At 46.7% G+C, this 24504-nt stretch overlaps 1 protein-coding gene across 4 annotated transcripts in view; it reads left to right on the forward strand.

Annotated features, from left to right (window-relative positions):
- The window catches only part of adcy2a (adenylate cyclase 2a), an 840666-nt gene that overhangs the window by 770302 nt on the left and 45860 nt on the right, over window positions 1-24504 (forward strand). For all 4 annotated transcript variants that reach the window (XM_038797200.1, XM_038797201.1, XM_038797204.1 and 1 more), the window contains exons 19-21: window positions 9111-9295; window positions 10252-10336; window positions 21094-21252. In XM_038797200.1, coding sequence (XP_038653128.1) covers window positions 9111-9295; window positions 10252-10336; window positions 21094-21252 — 429 coding nt within the window. The remainder of the gene's footprint in view (window positions 1-9110; window positions 9296-10251; window positions 10337-21093; window positions 21253-24504) is intronic.

The raw sequence follows: 24504 nt of genomic DNA on the forward strand, positions 1-24504 counted from the left end.
TACTGGTACTTCATTCAATTTTGTGCCGAGTGAATATTTTTAATAGGTAAGATTTGGTGTTAAATTAAAATTGAATGCGGTCTGGGAGGGGCCCAGTGAATCACGTACACATGTTTTTTAAAAATAATCTTTATTGTCACAAGTAGGCTTACATTAACACTGCAATGAAGTTACTGTGAAAAGCCCCTAGTCGCCACATTCCGGCATCTATTCGGGTACACAGAGGGAGAATTCAGAATGTCCAAATTACCTAACAGCATGTCTCTTGGGACTTGTAGGAGGACACCGGAGCACCCGGAGGAAACCCACACGGAGCTGTGAAGCAACAGTGCCACCCACTGTGCTATCGTGCTGCCGTTTTGGGCATGTCCTAACCTAGCGAACCTTTCGGGCTCCTTCTTCAGCACCATGTTTTAGCCTTCACCTCGCTGATTGCTTACAGGCAGGTTCTGTTGGAGTGGAGGACAGCTTCCAGCTTCTCCACCCAGTTCTTTGGCATGGCTGGGGGATTTCGTGGAGTTTTTGTAGCTTGAAAAAAATTAAATACACATTAAGAGGGTCAATTGGGAGATTTTACATAAGATGGTAGTTATTTGTCATGTATTTCAAAGAACTGGTCAACATCAGAAGTTAGGCATTGGGATAGGGAGAGTGGGTTGGGGGTTGTTTGGTTTGGGGTTGTTTATTTGGTGTGTATTTTTGTATTTATATATTGATTAATATTCAATAAAAATATTTTACAAAAGCAGGTGTATCAATTCTTTTTGAAGTATATATTAAGGATTTAAATTTTAGAGAATAAGGCAACAACATTACAAAATAATACATTGCGATAAGCAAGGATCAAACAAAACACATGTATCAGCATACATGGATACAGAGAGAAGCAAGAAAACAATATCACAACCAGCTTGATACAATCACTAGACGTAACTAAGTACCTATACAACCCCACCAGAGATCGAGGACGAAATAGGACGAGGCCTCGAAAAATATGGCACAATGATGCACGCTCCAGCACGCCATGCCAGCCCACAATTACTACAAAAAATCGGGATAAATCTTCCGCTCCATGTTCAGGTGCACACCAATGTACATCTCCCCCATCTCCAGCAGCACCAGAGGCACCAATGACCCACCACAGCCTCTTGTATACCAGACCAAACAGTAGCCACGCAGGTGAAAAGCATGGATTCTTCATACCCATCCTTACAAAAATTTAAAAAATGCACAAAAATCCCAGTCTTAAGGGAAGTTATATGTACACCACACGATGCAAATTAACCCCAAACTAAGGCCCAGTGCAGAGCCAACATTATTCCATACTATTATGCAGAGAAGTCTTACAACACCAGGTTAAAGCCCAACAGGAGCAGTGCTCTGAAATCTAGTGTTTGAAACAAACACATTGGACTTTAACCTGGTGTTGTAAGACTTCTTACTGTGCTCACCCCAGTCCACGGTGCATCTCCACATTATGCAGAGAGGACCAGCAACAACATGTTAAGATTATCATCATATTTTCAGAGCCTCCCAAGAAAAGTAGAAGTAAAAGGAAGGAAAAGTTCAAACTACCAGAAATAAACCACCGGATAACAAGGAATCACGATCCAGCTCGGGCTCCATATCACCCTGGCGCATGCCAACCAACCACCAAAGAAAAAGAGAACAGGTCGCTCAATCAACCAAAAAAACATGGAGCTTTCCATCTCCAGGGGACAACAGGATATACACCAATGTCTACAATGTGAAAGGGTAGTGTGTGCTTCATGCCTGCCACTTAGAGCACTAGTTTGCAAACATCAACGGTTCCATAGTTCTTATTCTGAAGTCTATCATCAGCCCTGGCCGATCAGCGAAGTGTAGCTTTGGCAAAGCAGATGGACTCACAAGGTTGGCTGTCGCTTTAGAGTCAAAGTCACAACGTATGAAAGCATTATTCAGCATCACATCGATTTTAATATAGACTTAAAGATTTTCAGAGCGTTCTTATTACCTTCATTCTTTCTTCAGACTTTGTTTTCATTTTGATTTGTCGGACTCTTCTGGTTCCTCGCCTTGATGAGATCGATGAAAAACTGTTCTTCCGTGTTTATCTCATCAACTGCATGCACCAATCATGCATGGTCCATGGTGGAACAGGCAGAACATTGTGTTACAAAATGTCCAACACGACAGCTGGAACAAACTTTGCCAAAGGCCAGACGTTACAATAGGACATGTCGCGTGCCTGTTGGCGACTCCTGTTGGCCGCTTAAAATGGCCGCCCACACAGAGATCACGTTTCTTCATGACGTGCAACACAGCACTAATGGCGCTGGCTTCTTCTCCTACGTTGGTGCCAAAATTGTTTGAACAGAGTGCACCTATTCTTTGTGCAGCTATCTTGCTTGCCTGGCAAATCCTCACCGCCTTTTCCAGCACCAAATCTTCCTCCCACAATAGTATCGGCCAAAGCTTATCATCAGCTATACCAAAGACAATTTGATCGCGGATTAGCAAAGATTTCAGGTCACTGAAGTTGCATGACTGGGCCTTCAGCCTCAAATCCGTGACAAAACTATCAAATGATTCGCCAGGTCTCTGGGTACGCATACGGAACATATAGCACTCAACTGTTTCATTCTTCTTAGGGGAACAAAGCTCATCAAAGTGCTTCATCACTTCATCAAATTTCTTGTGATCCTCCCTCCGCATTATCAAACACAAAAGAGTTATGGAGTTCAAGCTTTTGTGGACCTGGCAATGTTAGCAGCAATGTGAGTCGCCTTTCATCAGGCTGGGCCTGCACGGCCGAAACATAAAGTTCGAACAGCTGTTGGAATAGCCGCCAGTTCTCACCTACGTCACCGAACATCTAAAGCTGGTGGGGGGCCCTCAGTCCATGCAGCTCGAGCTTCAGTATCTTCTAGCACATTGGGTCACCTCAGGCTGCAGTTCACCAGACCGGTCTTCAAGCCTAACATTATCACGAATGCCTAATGTTATCACTGCCGTTGCTATCTTTAAATCTTCAGCACTCATGGTACCATGCTGTGTTTGGTCCTTCATACGTTACAGAGGAATCCACCAAACCAGAATCTTTTATTGAGTCTCGTGTGGTAAGGTAGCAATCTGATACAGAGTACATTATCGTGGAGCCTGCTTACTACTCCTCCGGAACATGCACCTAGCACTAACCATTCACATGTATGTCTGAATACCCTCTCAATCTTCTTCTGAAGATGGCCGGATATGTCTATATGTCTTTCCTTATATGGGAGTCACTGGCCATGTGACCTTGGTCTAGCGACTGCATGATGTATCTGCACCGCCATCTGCAGGTTGGAGGTCACACACCATCCATCTATGATATAGCCCATGGGCATATCACCACACTGAGGACTGAGCTAAATCTACCAACTCCAACTATCCACCCTTCAACTCGTTCCGGTTTCATTCATCTTTCATATAAACAGGAATGGGGTGAGAAAAACAAAATATTCCCTGACCACAACCACAAGGATTATAAGACAAAAGTCACAATTCTCTGTCCGTTGGGAGACTCTGTTCGCGCCAGCAGCACGTCGCACTCCTGCCAGCAGGTTTCTGGAGTGGAGTGGCTTCAATCGAAAATCTCATTGGAGGGCAAGGGAGTTGTGCTGCCTGCTCAGTCGTCAATGGAGCAGTTGGTGGAGTTCCAAAATGATATGTTTTGGCAACAGAGTAAAGAAGCCCTGGAAGACCTAGCCAAGGTAGTGGAACCGCTGAGATCTTTGATTGAGCGAGTTGGGCAGAGGCCCAGGACCTAGTGATCCAGAAAGTGGAGGAGGCAGTGGGGGAGCACGAAGAGCAGTTGACCTTGTTGGTGGCTGAGATGGGAGTGATGCAGGAGAGCCAGATGAAAGCCGAGGGAGAAAGTGGAAGATTTAGAGAATCGCTCCAGAAGGGTAAATGCGAAGGATGCCTGAAGGCATTGAAGGTGCAGAGGCCGGGTGTATGTGGCAAAGAGATTGGAGACGTTGATGGGGAAGGGGCCTTTGATCAGCCCCTGGAGGTGGACAGGGCACAGGGCGCTGGGGAGGAGGCCACTGGCAGGCGGCCGCCGAGGACGATTGTGGTGCGGTTGCACCGTTTTTTGGACAAGAAGTAGATCCTTCAATGGACGAGGCAGACCAGCAACTGTAAATGCAAAAGGAACAAGCTGCGGGTGTACTCAGACTTAGGTGCAGAGCTGGTGAAGAGGAGGGCTGGATTAAGGCTGCCCTTTTTAAAAAGGGGGTGAAGTTTGGAGTACTGTTGCCTGTAGGTGACTTTCCAGAAGCAAGAGTTTTATTTCGACATGCCAGAGGAGGCGATGGAATTAATGAGGGACAATGAACTGGGAGGAGTGTGAGGACATTGAACTTTGGAGGAGTTTTGGGTGCTCTTTAAATTGCTTGGTGGTGGGTTTTCGGGGGCTGGTTCTGACAGGGGAGCAACTATGGTGAGTGTGCCTTTTGTTACTCTTGAAGGATAGCTGGTTGAGTTGGTGGGAGGAGGTAAAGAGTAATTGGAGGGAGATAGGATGATTGGAGGTCTTGGGCGGGGGCCACCATGCTAGCTGGGTGGGCTAGTTAATGGGAGTGAAGTGGAGGAGGGTTGCCAGGAGGAAGGCGTGGGGGAGAGAGGGAGTTGTTTTTTTTGTTTGAAGGTGGGTGGTGGGAAGGGCTGCTGACACGGTTGTGGTTGGTGTAGCGCAGTTTGCAAGAGATCAGTGGCGGAAGACATCTGAGGACAGGCCTGAAGGGTCGCATGACATGGGCGAGGGCTAGCCCAAAAAGGGGTATGGCTGATCGGCAGGGGATGTGGATGGGGAGCCTCACAACAGAATAGTCACATGGAACATGAGGGTGTTGAATGGGCCAGTTTAATGTTCGTGTGTGTTCACGCATCTGAGGTGTTTGAAGGCGGACATGGCCTTTTTGCAAGAGATTTACTTGAAAATAGGGGACCAGAAAAGGCTGAGGAAGGGATGGGTGGGGAAGGGGCTGGATAAGAAGACGAGGGGTTGGTTAATAAGTGAGTTGCGTTCGAGGTGGGGAGTATTGTGGCTGATCCAGAGGGGAGGTATGTGATGATTTGTGGAGAGTTGAAGGGGATGCCGGTGGTTCTGGTAAACATCTATGCCCCGAATTGGGATGATGTGGATTTTATAAGAAATGAAATGAAAATCGCTTATTGTCACGAGTAGGCTTCAAATGAAGTTACTGTGAAAAGCCCCTCATCGCCACATTCCGGCAACTGTTCGAGAAGACTGTTACGGGAATCAAACCTGCTGGCCTGCTTGGTCTGCTTTCAAAGCCAGCGATTTAGCCCTGTGCTGAACAGCCAGGCAGTTGTTTGGGAAGATTCCTGACTTGGACTCGCTTCGGCTGATTATGGGGGGGGATTTTTAAACAGTCATAGATCCGAGCTTGGACCGATCGAGTCCCAAGTCGGTGAGGGTGTCAGCAGTGGTGAAGGAGCTGAGAGGGTTTATGGAGCACATGGAATGGGGGGGGGGGGGGGGGGGGGGGGGGGTGGAGCCGTGAAGGGTTGGAGGGTCAAGGGCGGAGGAGGTTTCACGGTTCGCCCATGTGCACCGAGTGTACTCCCGGATTGATTTTTTTCTGCTGGATAAAGCGCTGCCGATGGGGTGGTTGACTCGGAAACGGCTTTAGGTACCTGCAGGTTTGTGATTTAGTAAGGAGAGGGGTGCCGTCCTTTCCTGGGCTGCCGGCCCTGGGGTTGCCAGGTGCTGCCGAGTGTTGAAATAAGGGAGGGGAAGGTGTCCGAGGCCTACAAGGAGTTAATTAAATGGGAGGGATCCCAGGTGGAGGACATAAAGCGCAAGTGGGAGGAGGAACTGTGAGTGAAGGTGGGGGCTAAGACTTAGTTAGAGCCCTTGCGAAGGGTGAATGCATTCTTGTCGTGTGCGAGGCTAACCTCATCCAGTTCAAAGTGGTACATAGGGCACATATGATGGTGGCGAGAATCAGGAGGTTCTTTGAGGGAGTGGAGGATAGGTGTGGGTGGTGTGCGGGGAGCCCGCGAATCACATCCACATGTTCTGGGTGTGTCCAAGACTGAGGGGGTTCTGGCAGGGGTTCTTGGGCGTGATGTCCGAGGTGCGGGTGTGGAGCTGGTCCTGAATCCAGCGGTAGCAATATTTGGGGTGTCGGAAGACCCTGGAGTCCAGGGGATGAGAGAGGCCGATGTTTAGGCCTTTGCCTCCCTAATAGTCTGGAGATGGGGCTTGCTCGGGTGATGGGACTTGGAGCCGCTGAAAGTGGGGATGTGGGTGTGACTTGGTAGAATTCCTGAGGTTCCAGAAGATTAAGTTTGTCTTGAATGGGTCGGCGGATGGGTTCGCCCATCGGTGAAGCCGTTTATTGATTTCTTTAAGGTGGCTTGAGAGGTCAGGGGTGGGGGGGGGGGGGGGGGGGGGAAGAGGGTTAAAATGGGGAAGGTGGGATGTGAGGAGGGGTGGCATCAGGGGAGCAGTGGGGGAGGGTGTGTTGTTTATTTAGATATTTGGTTGTTCTTCTGATTCCATTTGTACATATGAAAATGCCTTGAATAAAAAAACTTTATAAAAAAAGAACATACCTTGCCCAGCCCTTAACTCCTGGAGGTGTCAGGATAAACAACACTCCATGCAGTAGGATCTCATTGACATGAAGGCGGGCCTTCACGAGGGAAAGTGCAAGCCCTCTCTCTTGCAGGTCCACCACTCTACCAATGATGCCCAGCAATTTTTCAAAGTGAGCTCTGAACTGCAGAGATCATCACCCAGGACAACATTGGCGTTAATATTCCGGATACACCCAACACTGCTGAAGCGAGAGCCCACTCAGTAGCAAGTGAAATGAAATTAAATGAAAATCGCTTATTGTCACGAGTAGGCTTCAATGAAGTTACTGTGAAAAGCCCCTAGTCGCCACATTCCGGCGCCTGTCCGGGGAGGCTGGTACGGGAATCGAACCATGCTGCTGGCCTGCTTGGTTTGCTTTAAAAGCCAGCGATTTAGCCCAGTGAGCTAAACCAGCCCCAGTGAGCTACACCACAGCAAGCTGGGCCCCACCTAGCCCACTCTGACCACCACAATAAACAAGGATTTTTATGATTTATCTTGGCTCTTCTTCGGAAAACACCAATCAGAAATCACCAGGGACATAGCACACGCCATGCAACTCAAGAGAAAGCAAATATGAGATTTACACCAGGATAAAATAAAGGATTAAAAGCTGAGCTGAGTCGGAGCTCATGAAAATGCAATTGTTCCCTCACTCACATCACGTGATTCTCCCGAGGCAGCAATACTATTAGCAATGCGTCTTTAATGAAATGCTTCAACATTAATTGAACCAAAGTATACCTAAAAGTACAATTTTAAGCGTTTTATCATCTGCCAGAGGGTACATTTTTCATATGGCAGACAAGCTGTGTTTGAGATTTAGTTTATCATCCTGACAGTAGTTATGAATTGACACAGAAATGTAAGTTAGAAGCATTTCGTTGAAAAATGGAATGTAGAACTTATAATCAAGAAAAGAAGAACCGTCTCAACACATAGAAAGATGCAGACTTGTACTTATGGGAAATGTTTGGATCGGGGGAGGGAGTTAAAAATGTGTAGGGCTTCTCCATCATGGGAAAAATCCAAGCCTGTATTAGCTTTGCAGCTTTAGCTGATGGCAACTGATGGATTGATGCACACAGCAGTGGTTGTACGGAAAGACCAGAGTAATATTGTCAAACTGCTGTTGTCTTTGATTTTAATCCTGCACTTTAAGTATATTAAACCTTTTGAAATGTCAACATTATGAGTACCACTCAGCTGTTAATGTTAACAACACAAGTCAAAAATAGTAACTATTCATTTTATTTCTCATTCTTTGTTGTATTGTTGTGTAGTTAATTGTTTTTCAATAATTTGTTTTTTAAACTTTCTACTACGCATCCATTGTGAAACCTCTCTCAGCACAAAGCCCTGCTTGTTCCAACATACAAAAATAATGGCAGGGAAAGATTAGTTGGTCCATCGAGATTGTCCCAAACTGGAAGTTATATAATCTGCTTGGTACAGAAAAAAATCATTTTTTTAAAACACTCTGTCAATTCAGGATGGGGAGTTGGGAAACACTCTGGTAGGTTCCTCTCTGTCTCCCAAAGGCAGCCAAAACCAGTTTCACAGACTACAATGACCATGAGGCAAATCACCCAATCCATCCCATCCATCTTTTGTACGCAGGAACATCAGCCCCAATCATCCAGCTACTGTTTGCATGTCTGCAATGAATCCACACTCACTGTGCAACCAAGCAGCATGTTCCAGGGAGTAATAGTCCTTTCCGCAAAAAGAAGAACCTCTTAACTCCTAACCTGGTAGAATAATTACATAACTTATATACATGATGCCTGGTGCTATCTAACCTTTCAAATTCAAACAATTTATTCACCCCAACACAATGTACCTCTTCCGTTATTTAAGTACCACCATCTAATCTAAACAAAAAAGGAAGACTTGCATTTATGTAGTGCCTTTCATGACCGCTAGACATCTCAAAGTGTTTCACAGTCAATGAAGTACTTTTTGTTTTGGATTATAGTCAATGTTGTCATCAAGGATATCTGCTGAGAATATGCTTTTCTGGAGTAAAATGGCCCATTTCTCTAGGCAAATCATAACCAAGAATTTTTAAATGAGAAATCAATCAATTGGCCATCCTCTGAACCTTTTCCAGAGCCTCTATTACCCACCATTGAGTGGGCCAGAACTTGGGTTAATATTCTAAGTGAGTTATAACTCAGGTTTTTTAACATGGCATTATTTTTCTTCTGCTGGCGTCACCCATTTTTCTTGGAGTCCACAATGCTAATTACAACAGGATTTTATGGTGCTGTTTCTTTTATATTGGTTGTGCCAGCAATACATCCAAAATATTCTTAGCTTTGCAGCACCAATCTTGATCTTTTAGAGACATCTCCCTCAAATACGTATTTTACTATATCAGTAACAAACAGTATGATTCTCACCCTATTAAGGGAAATTACTTTATACAGAATTCATTATAATAGGGTTTCAATGTGTTACTTTTCTACCACAGTATTTTCTATACAGCTGTATTTTGGGATTGATGTCGTGTTCTGTGTTCCTGCGGGTAAACTATGAGCTGAAGATGGTGATGATGCTGATTGCTGTGGTGGTTTACAATGTAATTCTTCTGCAAACCCATTCCTCGCTCTTTGATGAGTATAGCAAAATGCTGTACACAACTGTAAAGATGGAAAGGTACATACTTTGCAAGATGTCTGTAGAGTTTTGAAAGTCTCTGTTGAGTTGTTCCTATTTATTAAGATATGTGTGAATCATTCAACCACAGACGTTTTCTGCAAAGAAGGAAGCTATTTAATCCATACTTTATCCGCCAGCTCTTTGCAAGGCAAATCCAGCTTCTCCTTACAACTCTATATATTTCTCTGCTTCAAATATCTATCCACGTATCCATTAAAAGTATTATCTCAACTCTGCCTTGTAGCAAGACATTACATGCACTTATTTGGCCAAATAGTTCACTCATAACCTTTCATCGCACTCTGGTAATGATTGTTTTTAAATTCTCCTTGTTATTGAATCTTCAACCAAAGTAAATATCCTTTTTCTATTTATTGGTCAAAATGTTTTTAAATATGTATTAAATCATCTTTTTGCTTTCTTTTCATCACAGGAATTAAATCTCATGCCATTATTTAATTTCAAGGAAGCAAATAACTCTCATTATGCCCCACACTATTAGGCATATTATGTACATTATTTCATGGATAGAAAAAGTTGGAGTATTTTAAAACTTAAAATGTCAAAGAAGTTATACATATTTTGAAACAATGAATATGACGGAATCAATTAAGAACAACTTGAAATAAATATATTCTGTGGTGGATATGAAATCTTTAACTTTTGATAATGTTTTCCATCTTGTTAGGTTTATCACATTAACTTTAAAAGTAACAGATGGAAATGTTACAACTTGCAATGAATATTATATTTAAAAAGTGGGAGAAAATGTATTAACAGGATGTAGAAAGGAAGTCTATATTTAAATATAAGATATATATATTAAATTGAATAAATATTGTTTGAAGATTGATCACTGCTATTTGCAACAGCTATATAATGATCTGCTGCCAGAATTCTATTCTAATACTGATTTAATATATTAAGGATCATGTTTTCTACTCCTTTGTTAGACCTGGTGTGCTGAAGGATCTGAAGACAATGGGCGTAATTTCTCTTTTTATTTTCTTCATCACACTTCTTGTTCTGGCTAGACAGGTGAGGAAAACATTCTCTAAGTATTTTATTTGTTTAACAATTTAAGAAAATAGACAGGAAGAGCTGAACAGTAGAGATGTGCAGAAATAGATTCAACGATTTTAAATTAAAACTATAGCAACAAATGAGATTGCTAACATTCAAGTGATTCATGGGTCATAGAATTTACAATGCAGAAGGAGGCCATTCGGCCCCCATCGGGTCTGCACCAGCCCTTGGAAAGAGCACCCTACCCAAGCCCACGCCTCCACCATATCCCAGTAACCCCACCCAAACTTTTTTGGACACAAAGGGCAATTTATCATGGTCAATCCACCTAACCTGCACATCTTTGGGCTGTGGGCGGAAACCAGGGCACCCGGAAGAAACCCACGCACACACGGGGAGAACGTGCAGACTCCGCACAGACAGTGACCCAAGCCGGGAATCGAACCTGGGACCCTGGAGCTGTGAAGCAACTGTGCTAACCAACTGTGATTAACACAGGGATCAATATTTTCCCAAGCAGCTTACCACTCTTTGATGATGTTTTTAACTGTACACAAGTTACAACTCTTTTGACTTTAGCCACATTCTGTATATTGTTTTTCATTATTTCTCGCTGTCAGGGACATAATGAAGAGACTGTTCTTGGGCTGAGGCGATGCTGTGGGAGTCATATTGAAAAGACTGCCCTGGGGATGAGGCCTTGCTATTGGGGACATATTTAAGAGGCTTCCCTCAGGCTGTATGGGCCATGTGAACGGGCAGTGCATTACACACATGTCCTTGGTCCAGGTTTTCGGCAGGGGAAGGTCTCTCTGGGCAGTGACAATCGATCACAGTATGGTGTATAGTCAATCGCCTAAGATATTTGGTCCTTAGATTTCTAGTCATAGCATTGTGAGACAGAAGGGACAGTAACTTCTGGGGTAGCATTTGGATCCTGTACCTTGGTAGATCAAAAGTCAAAGGGGGGTATTTGATGGTTCCATGGTTCCCCATGGTCGGCTCTTGAAGAAATTAAGGAGGTGTGGGATAGAGGGAAATTTGGCCAATTGGATAAGTAACTGGCTATCATATAGAAGATAGAGAGTGGTGGTGGATGGGAAATTTTCAGACTGGAGACCAATTACCAGCGGTGTACCACAGGGATCAGTGCTGTGTCCTCTGCTATTTGTGATTTTTATCAATGACTTGAAGGAGGGGGCTGAACAGTGGATCAGTAAATTTGCTGATGACACCAAGATTGGTGGAGTAGTGGATGAGGTGGAGGGCTGTTGTAGGCTGCAAAGAGACATTGATAGGATGCAGAGCTGGGCCGAAAAATGGCAGATGGAGTTTAACCCTGATAAGTGCGAGGTGATTCATTTTGGGAGGAAAATTTTGAATGCGGATTACAGGGTCAACGGCAGGGTTCTGAGGAATGTGGAGGAACAGAGAGATCTTGGGGTTCATGTCCACAGATTTCTGAAGGTTGCCTCAAGGGGGCTTGAGTTTAAGAGCCGTGGAGTTATGCGGCAACTGTACATGACCCTGGTGAGACCACATTTGGAATATTGTGTGCAGTTCTGGTCACCTCACTATAGGAAGGATGTGGAAGCATTGGAAAGGGTGGAAAGGAGATTTACCAGGATGCTGCCTGGTTTGCAGGATAGGTCTTATGAGGAAAGATTGAGGGAGCTTGGGCTTTTCTCTTTGGAGCGGAGGAGGATGAGAGGCGACTTAATAGAGGTTTATAAGATGATGAGGGGGATAGATAGAGTGGACGTTCAGAGACTATTTCCTCGGGTGAATGTAGCTGTCACAAGGGGGTATAACTATATGGGTGGGAGATATAGAAAGGATGTCCGAGGTAGGATCTTTACTCAGAGAGTGGTTAGGGTGTGGAATGGACTGCCTGCTGTGATAGTGGAATCGGACACTTTAGAAACTTTTAAGCAGTTATTGGATAGGCACATGGAGCACACCACAATGACAGGGAGTGGGATAGCTTGATCTTGGTTTCGGACAAAGCTCGGCACAACATCGAGGGCTGAAGGGCCTGTTCTAGACATAGACATAGAACAGTACAGCACAGAACAGGCCCTTCGGCCCTCGATGTTGCACCGAGCAATGATCACCCTAGTCAAGCCAACGTATCCACCCTATACCAGTAACCCACCCCCCCATTAACCTTATTTATTAGGACACTAAGGGCAATTTAGCATAGCCAATCCACCTAACCCACACATCTTTGGACTGTGGGAGGAAACCGGAGCACCCGGAGGAAACCCACGCACCCACGGGGAGGACGTGCAGACTCCGCACAGACAGTGACCCAGCCGGGAACTGAACCTGGGACCCTGGAGCTGTGAAGCATTTATGCTAACCACCATGCTACCGTGCTGCCCACTGCTACCGTGCTGCCCACTGCTACCGCGCTGCCTACAGTTCTGTGCTGTACTGTTCTATGTTCTAATCCTGGAAGATAAGGGTGCATGGAGCCTCGCGAAGGGGAGGTGTCACGTCAACAATCGGCATGGAGACATCAACATTAAAAGGTTCAGAGAAAAGGAATATTCAAATGAACAATAACTGGTCAGAGGTAATGGGGGAGGCTGGATAGTAACAGAAGCAATGGGAGTGAGCATTGATGGTGAGTATTGATGTACCATCAATTGGACTCGAGACACAATGAAGATCCAAACTGAGGCTTTAATCAGCTAGTTGTTAGCATGGTGGTCGACTACAGAGAAAGGCCGACCGCTGGTTCGCATCCTAAGAATTCTGGAATGGCTTTCAGAGTGCAGAACCTACTCCTGTCCACATCTCGCCCCAAAGATCATCAAACTAATAAGGTGCTGGATTCCGGTCAGCCGGGTTCCTGTGCTCCAGGCGTACTTAGCGTTGCAGTGGATGTTTGATGCTGGCACACCTGATGGAAAGCAGGTATACCAGTGAAAGTGGGGCTCATCGGGATTTTGGTTTAAGATGATTTTAAACATAGGCCGCTTTTTAAAGTTAGAAACTGGCTGTAGGGATGGAGAATTTACTAAGAACCTGTCCGGATTGCAGTGAATCAGGCTTTCTGTCATCTTTAATGGGCATATTAGGGAAACACCTTTGTTGAATTGCCAGCCCATTGCCATTTTGTTCTGTGCCTCGGATTCAAGTAATTTGGCAGCCGATCAACACATTTAATTCTGTCTTGGGCATTTGCCTCCAGTTCCTATAACTGCAAGTGCTTGACAGTAATATCCACTGTTGTGTTGCAAAGAGTCTCCCTTGATTGAATTACAGCCCTTTTCCCTTGTTGTTTCTAATTCCATGTTTGCTGAGTGGTCTTCGTGTCGGTCATTCTCAGAAGGTAGTCAGTGTAGATTCATCTTCCCTCTCAATTGTTATCATAGAAGGTTAGAGATGTACCATCAATTCGACTCAAGACACATTTAGGATCTGAATAGTGGCTTTAATCTGCTAGTTGTTAGCCCGGTGGTCGACTACAGAGAATGGCCGACCGCCGGGAACTCTGGGTACTTATACCCCACCTCGGAGGCGGGGCCTACTTGCCTCTCGACTAATTGGAGAGCAGTCACATGACTAGCCCCAACCAATCGGACGAGAGGCACATGACCAGCCAGAGCCAATGGGAAGCCAGTGCTCTGCACCAATGGCAGTGCTCATATCCATACCACCACAGTTAGAATGATGCAGCCCAGACAGAAGAGAATTAGCCCATAGTAATTGTGTTGCCTCTTTGGTAGAACTATCCACTTAAACCCACTCCACTGCTCCATTCCCAGAGTCCCCTTCTATTTTACCCTTTATATATATATATCCAAAACTATTTTAAAAGTTGCTGTTGAATCTGCTGCCACCAACTTTTCAAATTGTGCATCCCAGATTGCAATTGAGCAGAATTTTGTCAATCAAGGCAGAGCCCCAAAAGCGGATGTAAATGTGTGTCGGCAACAAACATAGTCAGCTGGCAGGTCTGTCACCTCGATTTTACCGGCAGCAGCTCATAAATAAGCTGTCACCAGACTTGCCGACTTGTGCAGAATGGCTGCCACCTAGTCAAGCTGCTGGCCCAATCAGACGGCCAGGAGCAGCCTCAGCAGTGTAACCAGGAGCAGTGGCCGTGGCTTAGGCCTGCAGGGGCCCTGGAGTCTAGATGAGGTAGGCTGAAGAAACTGTTTAAAAAATGTAAAATATGTGATGGAGGGTAATCCACTCTGACCTAATTGATGGGGCAGTGGGGGCTGCCTTCTGGCCACAGTCCCCTCTTTGAATGGAAAAATACGTCCTCCTGCACTGCCATGGGAGGCTTGCAACTACAGTTTCAAAATCCAACTCTCTTGGGCCCTCCACATTACACCCCATTCCTGCAGCTACCAAAATGCTCAACGACTACACCCTCACTTCCACCTTTGATGCTCTAGTCATCATAAAAACCATTACTTTGTCACCCTAGCTATTCCTCCTGTAACAGGCCTAACCTCCAGTATGACCAAGGAATGTACACTTGATGAAAATTAAAAATGAAAATCGCTTATTGTCACGAGTAGGCTTCAATGAAGTTACTGTGAAAAGCCCCTAGTCACCACATTCCGGCGCCTGTTCAGGGAGGCTGGTACGGGAATCGAACCGTGCTGCTGGCCTGCTTGGTCTGCTTTAAAAGCCAGCGATTTAGCCTGGTGAGCTGAACAAGCCCCTTGATATGGTGTACGGTTGGTTTAATAATCCATTACCAGACTTGGCTGGGTCGCATTGCACATCAGCGGGTTCCCCTGCAAAACTACTCCGACCTCCAGAATCATCCGAGAAAGCTGGAAACCATTTGCTTCAACCTAGCCTCAACATCCTGGGGGTTACCATTGACCAGACACTGAATTAATTTAGCCATATATGGGATGGCACAGTGGCACAGTGGTTAGCACTGGTGCCTCACAGTGCCAGGGACCTGGATTTGATTCCGACCTCGGCTGTCTGTGTGGAGTTTGCACGTTCTCCCCATGTCTCCGTGGGTTTCCTCAAAGTGCTCCAGTTTCCTCTCACTGTTCAAACATGTGCAGGTTAGGTGGATTGGCCATGCAGAATTGCCCCTATGTGTCTAAAAGTTGGGTGGGGTTACAGGGATATAGGGCGAGGGATTGGTCCTAGGTAGGGTGCTCTTTCATAGAGTCAGTGCAGACTCGATGGGCCGAACCGTCTTCTTATGCACATAATTCTATGATTCTATGGTATGAAGACTGGCTACAAGAGCAGGTCAGAGGCTAAAATTCTGCGGTGACTATGACCATCTAGAAAGACAAGAGCAGCAGGTACATGGAAGCACCACCTGCACATTTTCTTCCAGTCAACTCACCATTTTGATTATGGAAATATATTGCTATTCCTTCACTGTCACTAGGTTAAAATTCTGCAACTCCCTCCCTAACAGCTCTTTGTGTGTATCTACACCACCTAGACTACAGCAGTTTAAGAAGTCAGCTCACCACCACCTTCATAAGGACGATTAGAAATGGGCAATGAATGCTGGCAAGGCCAGCAACTCCCACATCCTGTGAATGAGATTTAAAAATCTGCTTTTTTGATTACAAGGAGTCTGTACAATGAGGTTTGACACTCCACAGGCTGAGTGACAAATTACTTGGTTCCTGTGACTCCTGAGGGTAGCTCCCAGAACAAAGGGGCAATGCTGTGGTCATGTGACTTGTAGCAGCCATTCTTTTTGGCTTAACAGAAAATCCATTTTTAAAAATCTAAGAATAATGTTTTGAACATAGTGTTGAATTGTTTTTCATGTTATAAGAGCCCAACAGTATATATGTGCATTGTTCTTGCAGTTAATAAATACATGTATTGAACCTACATAAGACTGTAAAGACCAGTAAGACCTACCAAACGGTATCCAACACCCTACAGCATGGCTGCAGTGAATGGCAAAACTTCAAACATCACAAAACCTGCAGACGAAAATTAAAATCCTGGAAAACAAGGAAAATTCAAAGCAGCATCCAGTCCTGAAGAAAAGCTCAGGAAGTGAAGGCACAGATGAGGTTGCCAAAAATGATCTCCAAATAAAGGCTTTGAAGCTGAGATTACGGGCGGGATTCTCTGACCCACTGCCAGGCTGGAGAATCGGCGGGGGGGGGGGGGGGGGGGGGGGGGGTGCTTGAATCCCACCCTGATTCTGGCTGCCGGATTCTCCGCCACCGGTATTTTGGCGGGGGCAGGAGTCGCATCCCCCCCCCCCCCCCCCCCCCCCCCCCCCCCCCCCCCCCCCCCCCCGGCGATTCTCTGCCCCGGCCGCCAATTTTCGGCCTGTCCCGCCTGGGTAGATTGCACCAGGTCCGTACCGGCAGGACCTGGCAGGGGAATCTGGCCCCGGGGGGCCCCCACAGTGGCCTGGCCCGCGATCAGGGCCCACCGATCCATCTTTTCCCCTGTGCTGGCCCCTGTAACGGTCTGCGATGGCCGGTGCAGAGAAGTACCCCCTGCGCACGCGCTGGGATGACGCCAGTCCACGCTGGCGCTCCCGCACATGCAGCAACTCACGCTGGCCGGCAGAGGCCCTTCAGCGCCGGTGGCCGACGCCGGCCTAGGCACTGAAGGTGCGGAGGATTCTGCACCTTCCGAGTGGCCCGACGCCGGAGTGGTTCACGCCACTCCTCTGCACCGGTCAGGCCCGCCCCGCCGGATAGCGGAGAATCCCAGCCTAGATTCCTCACAGCAGCAGAACCTGCTGTTGAATCCCGTGGATGTCCAGCTTGAAACTCCCAGAGTGCACAGCTAGCAGTGAGATTACAAGTGAGATCAGGTCCTGCTATTTCAGCCCATTGCTTTCAATGAAGCTGTATTGCACATTTTGGAAACTGCAAGGCCAACTTGACGCACAGAATTCTTAAAGGTGATTCATGAGGATGAGACTGCATGCTAAGAGGGCACACAGTTATGTTTTTTGGGTGAGATAAAAGATCCTGGATTTTCATATCAGAATGCGAACATTTCAGTTAACAGCCATCTCACAAACTTAAATTGAACCCAGGAGCCCGTGTGATACTCTATTGGACAAAATAAAATAGCAGAACGACCTCTGGCTTTGAACAATAGTCAGACCACTCTGTGCTTCTGGAGCCACGAAAGTACGACAGCAAACAAATCTTCAAGCTGATGTATTTTAGAGTCTTTTTCTCTCTTGAGCAGAGATGCCTGTGTAGCCCTGATTCTCATAAAAATGGCAGAAGATGTTTAGCCAACCAGTGCCATAAATTATATAGAACTGCCAGTTCAGAGCTCAAACAAGAAAGAGTATGCTTACTGCGACTTCAGTTCTGAACTGTCTTCTCTCTTTGTAGAGTATTTTTGGCCAATTTTATTACCCATGTCAGAAAAGTCTCATTGGTCAAACCAGCCAACCACTCTGATGATTACGACGCCGATGGACATTAATCTACAACCAGAAGAGCCTCAGCCTCCAGCTCTGATGACTATTGAGGTCAACATCCAACCTCAGAGAAAATGCTGCAACTCTCAGCCAGCAAGACAGTGCCACAGAACCATGTAGCAGACATTCATTGCCAACAGCACACCACACAGTCAAATTCAAAGATGAGCTTACTAAAAACAAAAACATCCTCATAACAGAAATGGTCATCTTCTATCATAGAAGACATCATGATGACCCACATGACAAAAGAGTAAGAGGGACAAATGGCATGGAGGTGAGCACAACATTTGTCCACACCACAAGAACAGGATGGAACAACAACCACTCATCATCACAACTGCCATGTCGACAAAGAGCAGCCCAATACTTAGGAATGGAAAAAGAAGATGAAAAAATACCCAGGTGCCTGCGCAACCTCCAAATCAAAAGAGTTGACCTACAATGACAAAGCCTACTACTCCTCCATGAGCAGTTTGTGCAAGATGTGGAACGCTTATAAGGCTTAAACATTGGTTAAAGACTTGAGTGGGAGATGTATTGTAAGGGTTTGGCACATAGAGGGTTAAAATAGGACTGAGTACAGTATCACCCACAGAATCATGTAACAGGATGTGGTGAACCACTGTGCACCTGTATTAGGGAATGTACGGTAGGACCTGCACTACAGGTTCGCCGGTAACCCCTGCCGGCTAGCTCCGCCCACAAGGAGCCATATAAATATGCATGTACTCCTCCTGATCAGCCATTTCGCCAGCTGCAGTAGGAGGCCACGCATCTGACTGTAATAATGCCTCAGTTGTACCAATCTGAGTCTTTCGTGCAATTGATCGTGCATCAATTCATTACAGTCAGATTTTTTTCTACATTGTGGATATCAGGATCAAACCAGATCACCTGAAGCTTTCACTGCCCTCTCAAGTAGAAAGCGACGCTTCAGATGTCGCCCTCGCCGCCACTCTAAACCAGGCAGGCAGACCCGTGGCATTCTTTTCCTGCACTCTTCATGCCTCTGAAATTCGGCACTCATCCGTTGAAAAAGAGGCCCAGGCTATCGTTGAAGCTGTGCGACATTGGAGGCATTACCTGGCCGGCTGGAGATTCACTCTCCTCACTGACCAACGGTCGGTAGCTTTCATGTTCAACAACAGGGCAAGATCAAAAATGATAAAATCTTGCGGCGGAGAATCAAGCTCTCCACCTATAATTACGAGATTTTGTATCGCGCCGGCAAACTCAACGAGCCCCCAGAGGCCCTCTCCCGAGGTACATGTGCCATCGCACATGTAGACCAACTCCGGGCCCTGCACGACAACCTTTGTCACCTGGGGGTCACTCGACTGTACCACCTCGTCAAAGCTTGCAACCTGCCCTACTCCGTCGAGGACGTACGGGCAGTCACCAGAGACTGCCAGGTCTGTGCGGAGTGCAAGCCGCACTTCTACCGGCCAGTCCGTGCGCACCTGGTGAAGGCCTCCCGCCCCTTTGAACGCCTCAGCGTGGATTTCAAAGGGCCCTTCCCCTCCACCAACTGCAACACATATATCCTCAGTGTGGTCGATGAATTCTCCAGGTTCCCCTTCACCATCCCATGCCCCGATATGACGTCTGCCACCATCATCAAGGCCCTCAACACCATCTTCGCTCTGTTTGGATTCCCCGACTACATCCACAGTGACAGGGCATCCTCATTCATGAGCGATGAGCTGCGTCGGTTCCTGCTCAGCAGGGGTATCGCCTCCAGCAGGACGACCAGCTACAACCCCCAGGGAAATGGGCAGGTAGGGAGGGAGAACGGGACAGTTTGGAGGGCCGTCCAGCTGGCCCTACAGTCCAGAAACCGCCCCACCTCTCGCTGGCAGGAGGTCCTCCCTGATGCACTACACTCCATACGGTCTCTACTGTGCACCGCCACAAATAACGCACCCCATGAACGTATTTTTACCTTCCCCAGGAAGCCCACATCCGGGGTGTCGCTCCCGACTTGGCTCGCAGCTCCAGGACCGGTCCTTCTACGTAGGCATGTCCGACTCCACAAGGCGGACCCCATGGTGGACAGGGTACACTTGCTCCACGCCAACCCCCAGTATGCCTATGTGGAGTTCCCCGACGGCCGCCAGGATACTGTCTCCCTCAGGGACCTGGCTCCCCCAGGTTCCACTCCCACACACTTCCCCACCCACGCGCCACCCTCCCCTCCCCTGGCGCTCCCAACATTAACCAGGTCCATCCCTCCTTCCCCTGCCCACGCTGGAGGAAAAGGAAGATTTTGGCACACTCCCGGAGTCATCCAACTACTAGCCAGCACCTACACCGACATCGCCGCCACCGTTACGTCGCTCCCAGCGAACCATCAAAGCACCGGATCAACTGAACCTCTGACGGGCACCGGACTACCTAAATGGACATTTTTTTCCCCCTCCCCACTGTAAATTATTTGTCAATCTGTATATAGTTCCATGCCACCCCGCCGGACTCATTTTTAACACGGGGTGAATGTGGTATTAGGGTATGTACAGTAGGACCTGCACTACAGATTCGGCGGTAGCCCCTGCCGGCTAGCTCCGCCCACAAGGAGCCGTATAAATATGCGTGCCCTCTCCTGATCAGCCATTTCGCCAGCTGCAGTAGGAGGCCACGCATCTGACTGTAATAAAGCCACAGTTGTACCAATCTGAGTCTTTCGCGCAATTGATTGTGCATCACAGGACAAGACCTGTATCTTCGAGATCAGCTTAGTGATGGAGTTTTGGACTATTGGAGTGAGCCATGTATACAAGAAGCATGGAGACAGCTCCGAGCTTGAACTCTTTTGCTATATGTATGTAGACATTTAGTAGTTAACCTACTTAAGACTACAAAGACTTAATTAAGATCCACTGAACAGTATCCAACACCGCACAATAATAATGAGGCCTGAGGACTTTAGCCCAACCTCTTCACGCATGCATTGCAGTAATGCTACCAATTCATTCTTTGCCAGGCGTTAGTTAATTTCTCACTCTGTGCACCAGCCATCTAGGCTCTACCCACCGAGTTCCCGCTGCCTCATTTCTTCTCTCCTTTCAAAATACAAGGAACCATATTTATTATTTTCCCCCCCCAAATGCTTGGTGTCAATAATATCCCTTTGTTCTTTGTTGTAAAGCATCATTCTGTTTATATGCTACACAAACGTGAGTTTCACTGTGGCATCTACCATTGACCTATTTAGTGTTTTCATATTGTTAACTGAAGTGTGTTAACATATATTTAATTTGCCTGAGAATCTTTTTAATATCACATGTAAATTGGTCAGATGATAAGTTGTCTATCGTTTCTTTACCTTTGTGTCCTCTTGTAACAGAATGAATATTACTGTAGGTTAGATTTCCTGTGGAAGAACAAATTTAAGAGAGAATGTGAGGAGATAGAAACCATGGAAAACCTCAACAGAGTGTTGCTGGAAAATGTGCTTCCCGCTCACGTGGCTGAACATTTCTTGGCTCAAAACTGGAAAAATGAAGTAAGTGTTCCATCCACCGCAAAAAATATTTCTGGTATATGTCTTAAGTACAGGATAAAATCAAAGATGGCTGGCTCAGTGGGTTAATATATGTTCGATATATAAACAATGCAGACCTTTAATGTCCCAGTTTGATCTATCGGTGTGTTGAACTCGTGAAGACTTGATAAAATTTCACAGTGAGCTTTTAGTCACAGTGATTTGTTACACTGACAATAACCTGAGTCTTATGTGAAGAATTATCTCTTTTTTTTCTGCAGCATGGTTCAATACTCTTAACAAAATTAGAGAAAATGAGAGGGCAAAATAAAAGTAGAGCACAACGTACAGCTGTAAGAGAAGTTGGAGGCCCTCTAAGTGGGGTTTGCAGTCCCTCTAGCCAATTCTGGAATGACCTCCTGCTGGGAAAGACACTCACTTGTGGTCCCATGCATGTGCTGGTCATTTACCAGCTGCTCAGTTTGTGACATCAAACAGCCATTCCAGCTGATCTGACATTCAGTTCCATGTTTGAAACTCACAAAAGAACATTCGTAAAGATTCAAGAGAAACCCACCACAAGCATTATTTAAAGTGCCAAGCACCCAACTTGCAGTAAGTTGATTTAACTTAACTTTTGCTTCTGCAAAGTCTCTGGAGTGTTTTTGGAGATGTTGTGGAGAGTTGCTGGATTTGGCAGTGAACGTGTTGCATTCTAACAGGGAGGGCAGAGAATTTGGTAATCTGTCCACAGAAAGGATGAAATCTTCTGGTCTTTAGTATAAAATGAGAGGCACGCACAGATGTAAGAGTCATTTCCACTCAGAGGCGGAACAGTGCACAATCCTGTACTGGTCAGTTCATTACATATGCATATGTGAGGAGTATGGTGAATCGTGCGGCAGGGTAGGCAGGAGGTCTGTACCCCCACCACTTTCTCTGGAGCTGGACCATAGATAGTAGAAGTGCAGAGTTGCCTGGAGCCAGCATTATGTATGCCTGAGGTGATCTGTGAACAGATTACAGTGATTCATCTAGTCAGCATATACTTTGAATATGTCTCTCCAGCCTTGAGCATATCAGCCAATTGGAAGCCTTGTACATAGCATTGGTATATCCTTGGCCTCCTCCCACCCCAACATGGTGAAGCCCATCCTGGAGGAACACAGATGACGGCTGGAATTCTCTGGCCAATGAGATTCTCTGGACCTTGCAGCAGCGCACCCCCGCCTGCGGGTTTCCCAGCAGTGTGGGGTGGGTTCAACGGGAAATCTCCTTGACAAGTAGAGAATCACACCACCAGCAAATGGCACGGCTGCTGAGAAACATGTGGCTGGGGGTCCGAAGAATCCAGCCGCGATCTTCTCTCATTCATACATCCATGTGCAGGGAGACTGCTGCATTGACTGGGATAATGAAAGTCACGTTCACGCATCTTCACTCAAAAACTATTGGACCTCCCTCCGTCACAGCCGAGGCGCATTCGAGAGACCTTGTCTTGCCATCATAGGTGCACCACCTACCCAGTAACAGTGCTGACCATCTACCTGGGACCCTCAAAGTTCTAAATCAGCACCTTGCTGTCACCCTCCGCTAACCATCCTGGCCCTGAGGAGCTAGCCCCTGCCTCCGTCGCTCATTCTCTCTCTTGATTCCCCAACACCCTCCACCCCTTCCTTGGCCGCTTTGAGTTGTCCTGCAGTGCAGACGTCACTGCAGCACTGACCTTGCTGGGATTTCAATGTTATTAAATCCATGAGCCAAGGAGCAAACCTGCTGCCATGTGGGCTTCAGCATAGAGAGTAGAACATGTGTGAACATGGTTCTCTTGCAGTTGATTTGTGATTATTAGGTTCTCCCTTTACTTGATCAATTGTGCGCACCTTTAACTCCATTGATCTGAAAAGACTCTCTCTCCAACTCTGAGGGTCCACATGTATGGTGTGTTCCTTCTCCCATTTTTATGCCTTACAATTAACCCTTACCCTTATCCTGCTACCAGGCATGGTGTGCAAGCTGCTGATAGTGTTGCGACCATGATCCCCCCACGCCACATCCCCTCCCCCCCACCTCACCCACCCACTGTTACTCTGGAGCCTATATCCATCAGCCTCCACATGCTTTCTGTCCCCTCTGAGCCTACACTTGTTACCATCCCCATGCCCAACCTGACCCTCTCCCTCCCATTATCTCTTTTATCATTTATGAGACTTCCCTCTCCACCTCCCCGACATGAGAACATCCGCCATCCAACCATGACCTTGACCCTGTTACCTTCCTGCACCCCACTGCCCTGCTCACTGTGACTGTTAACCTTCACTGCCTAGTTCTCTGCAGTTCAACCCCAGGACCCCACCATAACCAACACCAACGCCATCCTTTGGACCCATCTCTCACCCGCCATCCCGGTCCAGGAGTCCCCCTACCCATTCACGTGAGCCCCACACCCAACATGCAGTCAGAAATCTGAAGGTACTTTTGCTCACTTATTGATAACGTAATTGGGAAGGTGAACTTAATTCTGCTGAGCTGGCATTTTAATGAGCATGCTTGACATGCAGATGAATGCGAATGCAATTCCTGACGCTTCCCATTGTGAAGCCTTCTAAGTTCCCTGAATTTAATTGCAAATGTTCACCCTGCCATCGGGAAACTGATGTTTGGCCTCTTCAATTATGTGCCCCACCCGACTTGCTTCCCACTCCCGGGAGCAGCAAACGATTCCGCCCAAAGGCTGCAATAGATTTGAGTGTTGCGGCTGCAATGCCTTCAATTCTACATTAAGACAGGAGATGGAGCAGGAGGGTCTGGAGAGTGCTCTGTGCAATACCTTCAAGAGCTGGACACATCCATTAGCAGGAGGCTGTCTGATAGACCAGCCAAGACACCCTGCATGCAAGCTGGCATATAAGTATCATTACCCCCAGGCCTAGCCACAGCTCACCCATGCCCTGTAACATACTACATCCAGACCCCAACTCTATACTAGTCTCTAAGTTACATGAGGTACCAGTATGTGAACTGGTGACTAAGTGTCAGATCAAGTGGCTGGGTCTCTCCACCAGTGGTGAAATGTTACTTTCTTTCTTCCTCCTGGGTGTACTATAGTGAGGTAGGTGGCAGTACATGGATATGTGAAAGCACACAGTCAGAGAGAGGACGATTGGGGTGAGGCAGTGTTGGAAAGCAAATGGCCCATGGTTACATTATCAGCAGTTTGCATTTTATGCCAGATAGAAGGATAAGGGTGGACTAGAAGTTGGGAAGTGGCAT

Source organism: Scyliorhinus canicula, chromosome 5 (assembly GCF_902713615.1).
Source record: "Scyliorhinus canicula chromosome 5, sScyCan1.1, whole genome shotgun sequence".
NCBI classification, from domain to species: Eukaryota; Metazoa; Chordata; class Chondrichthyes; order Carcharhiniformes; family Scyliorhinidae; genus Scyliorhinus; species Scyliorhinus canicula.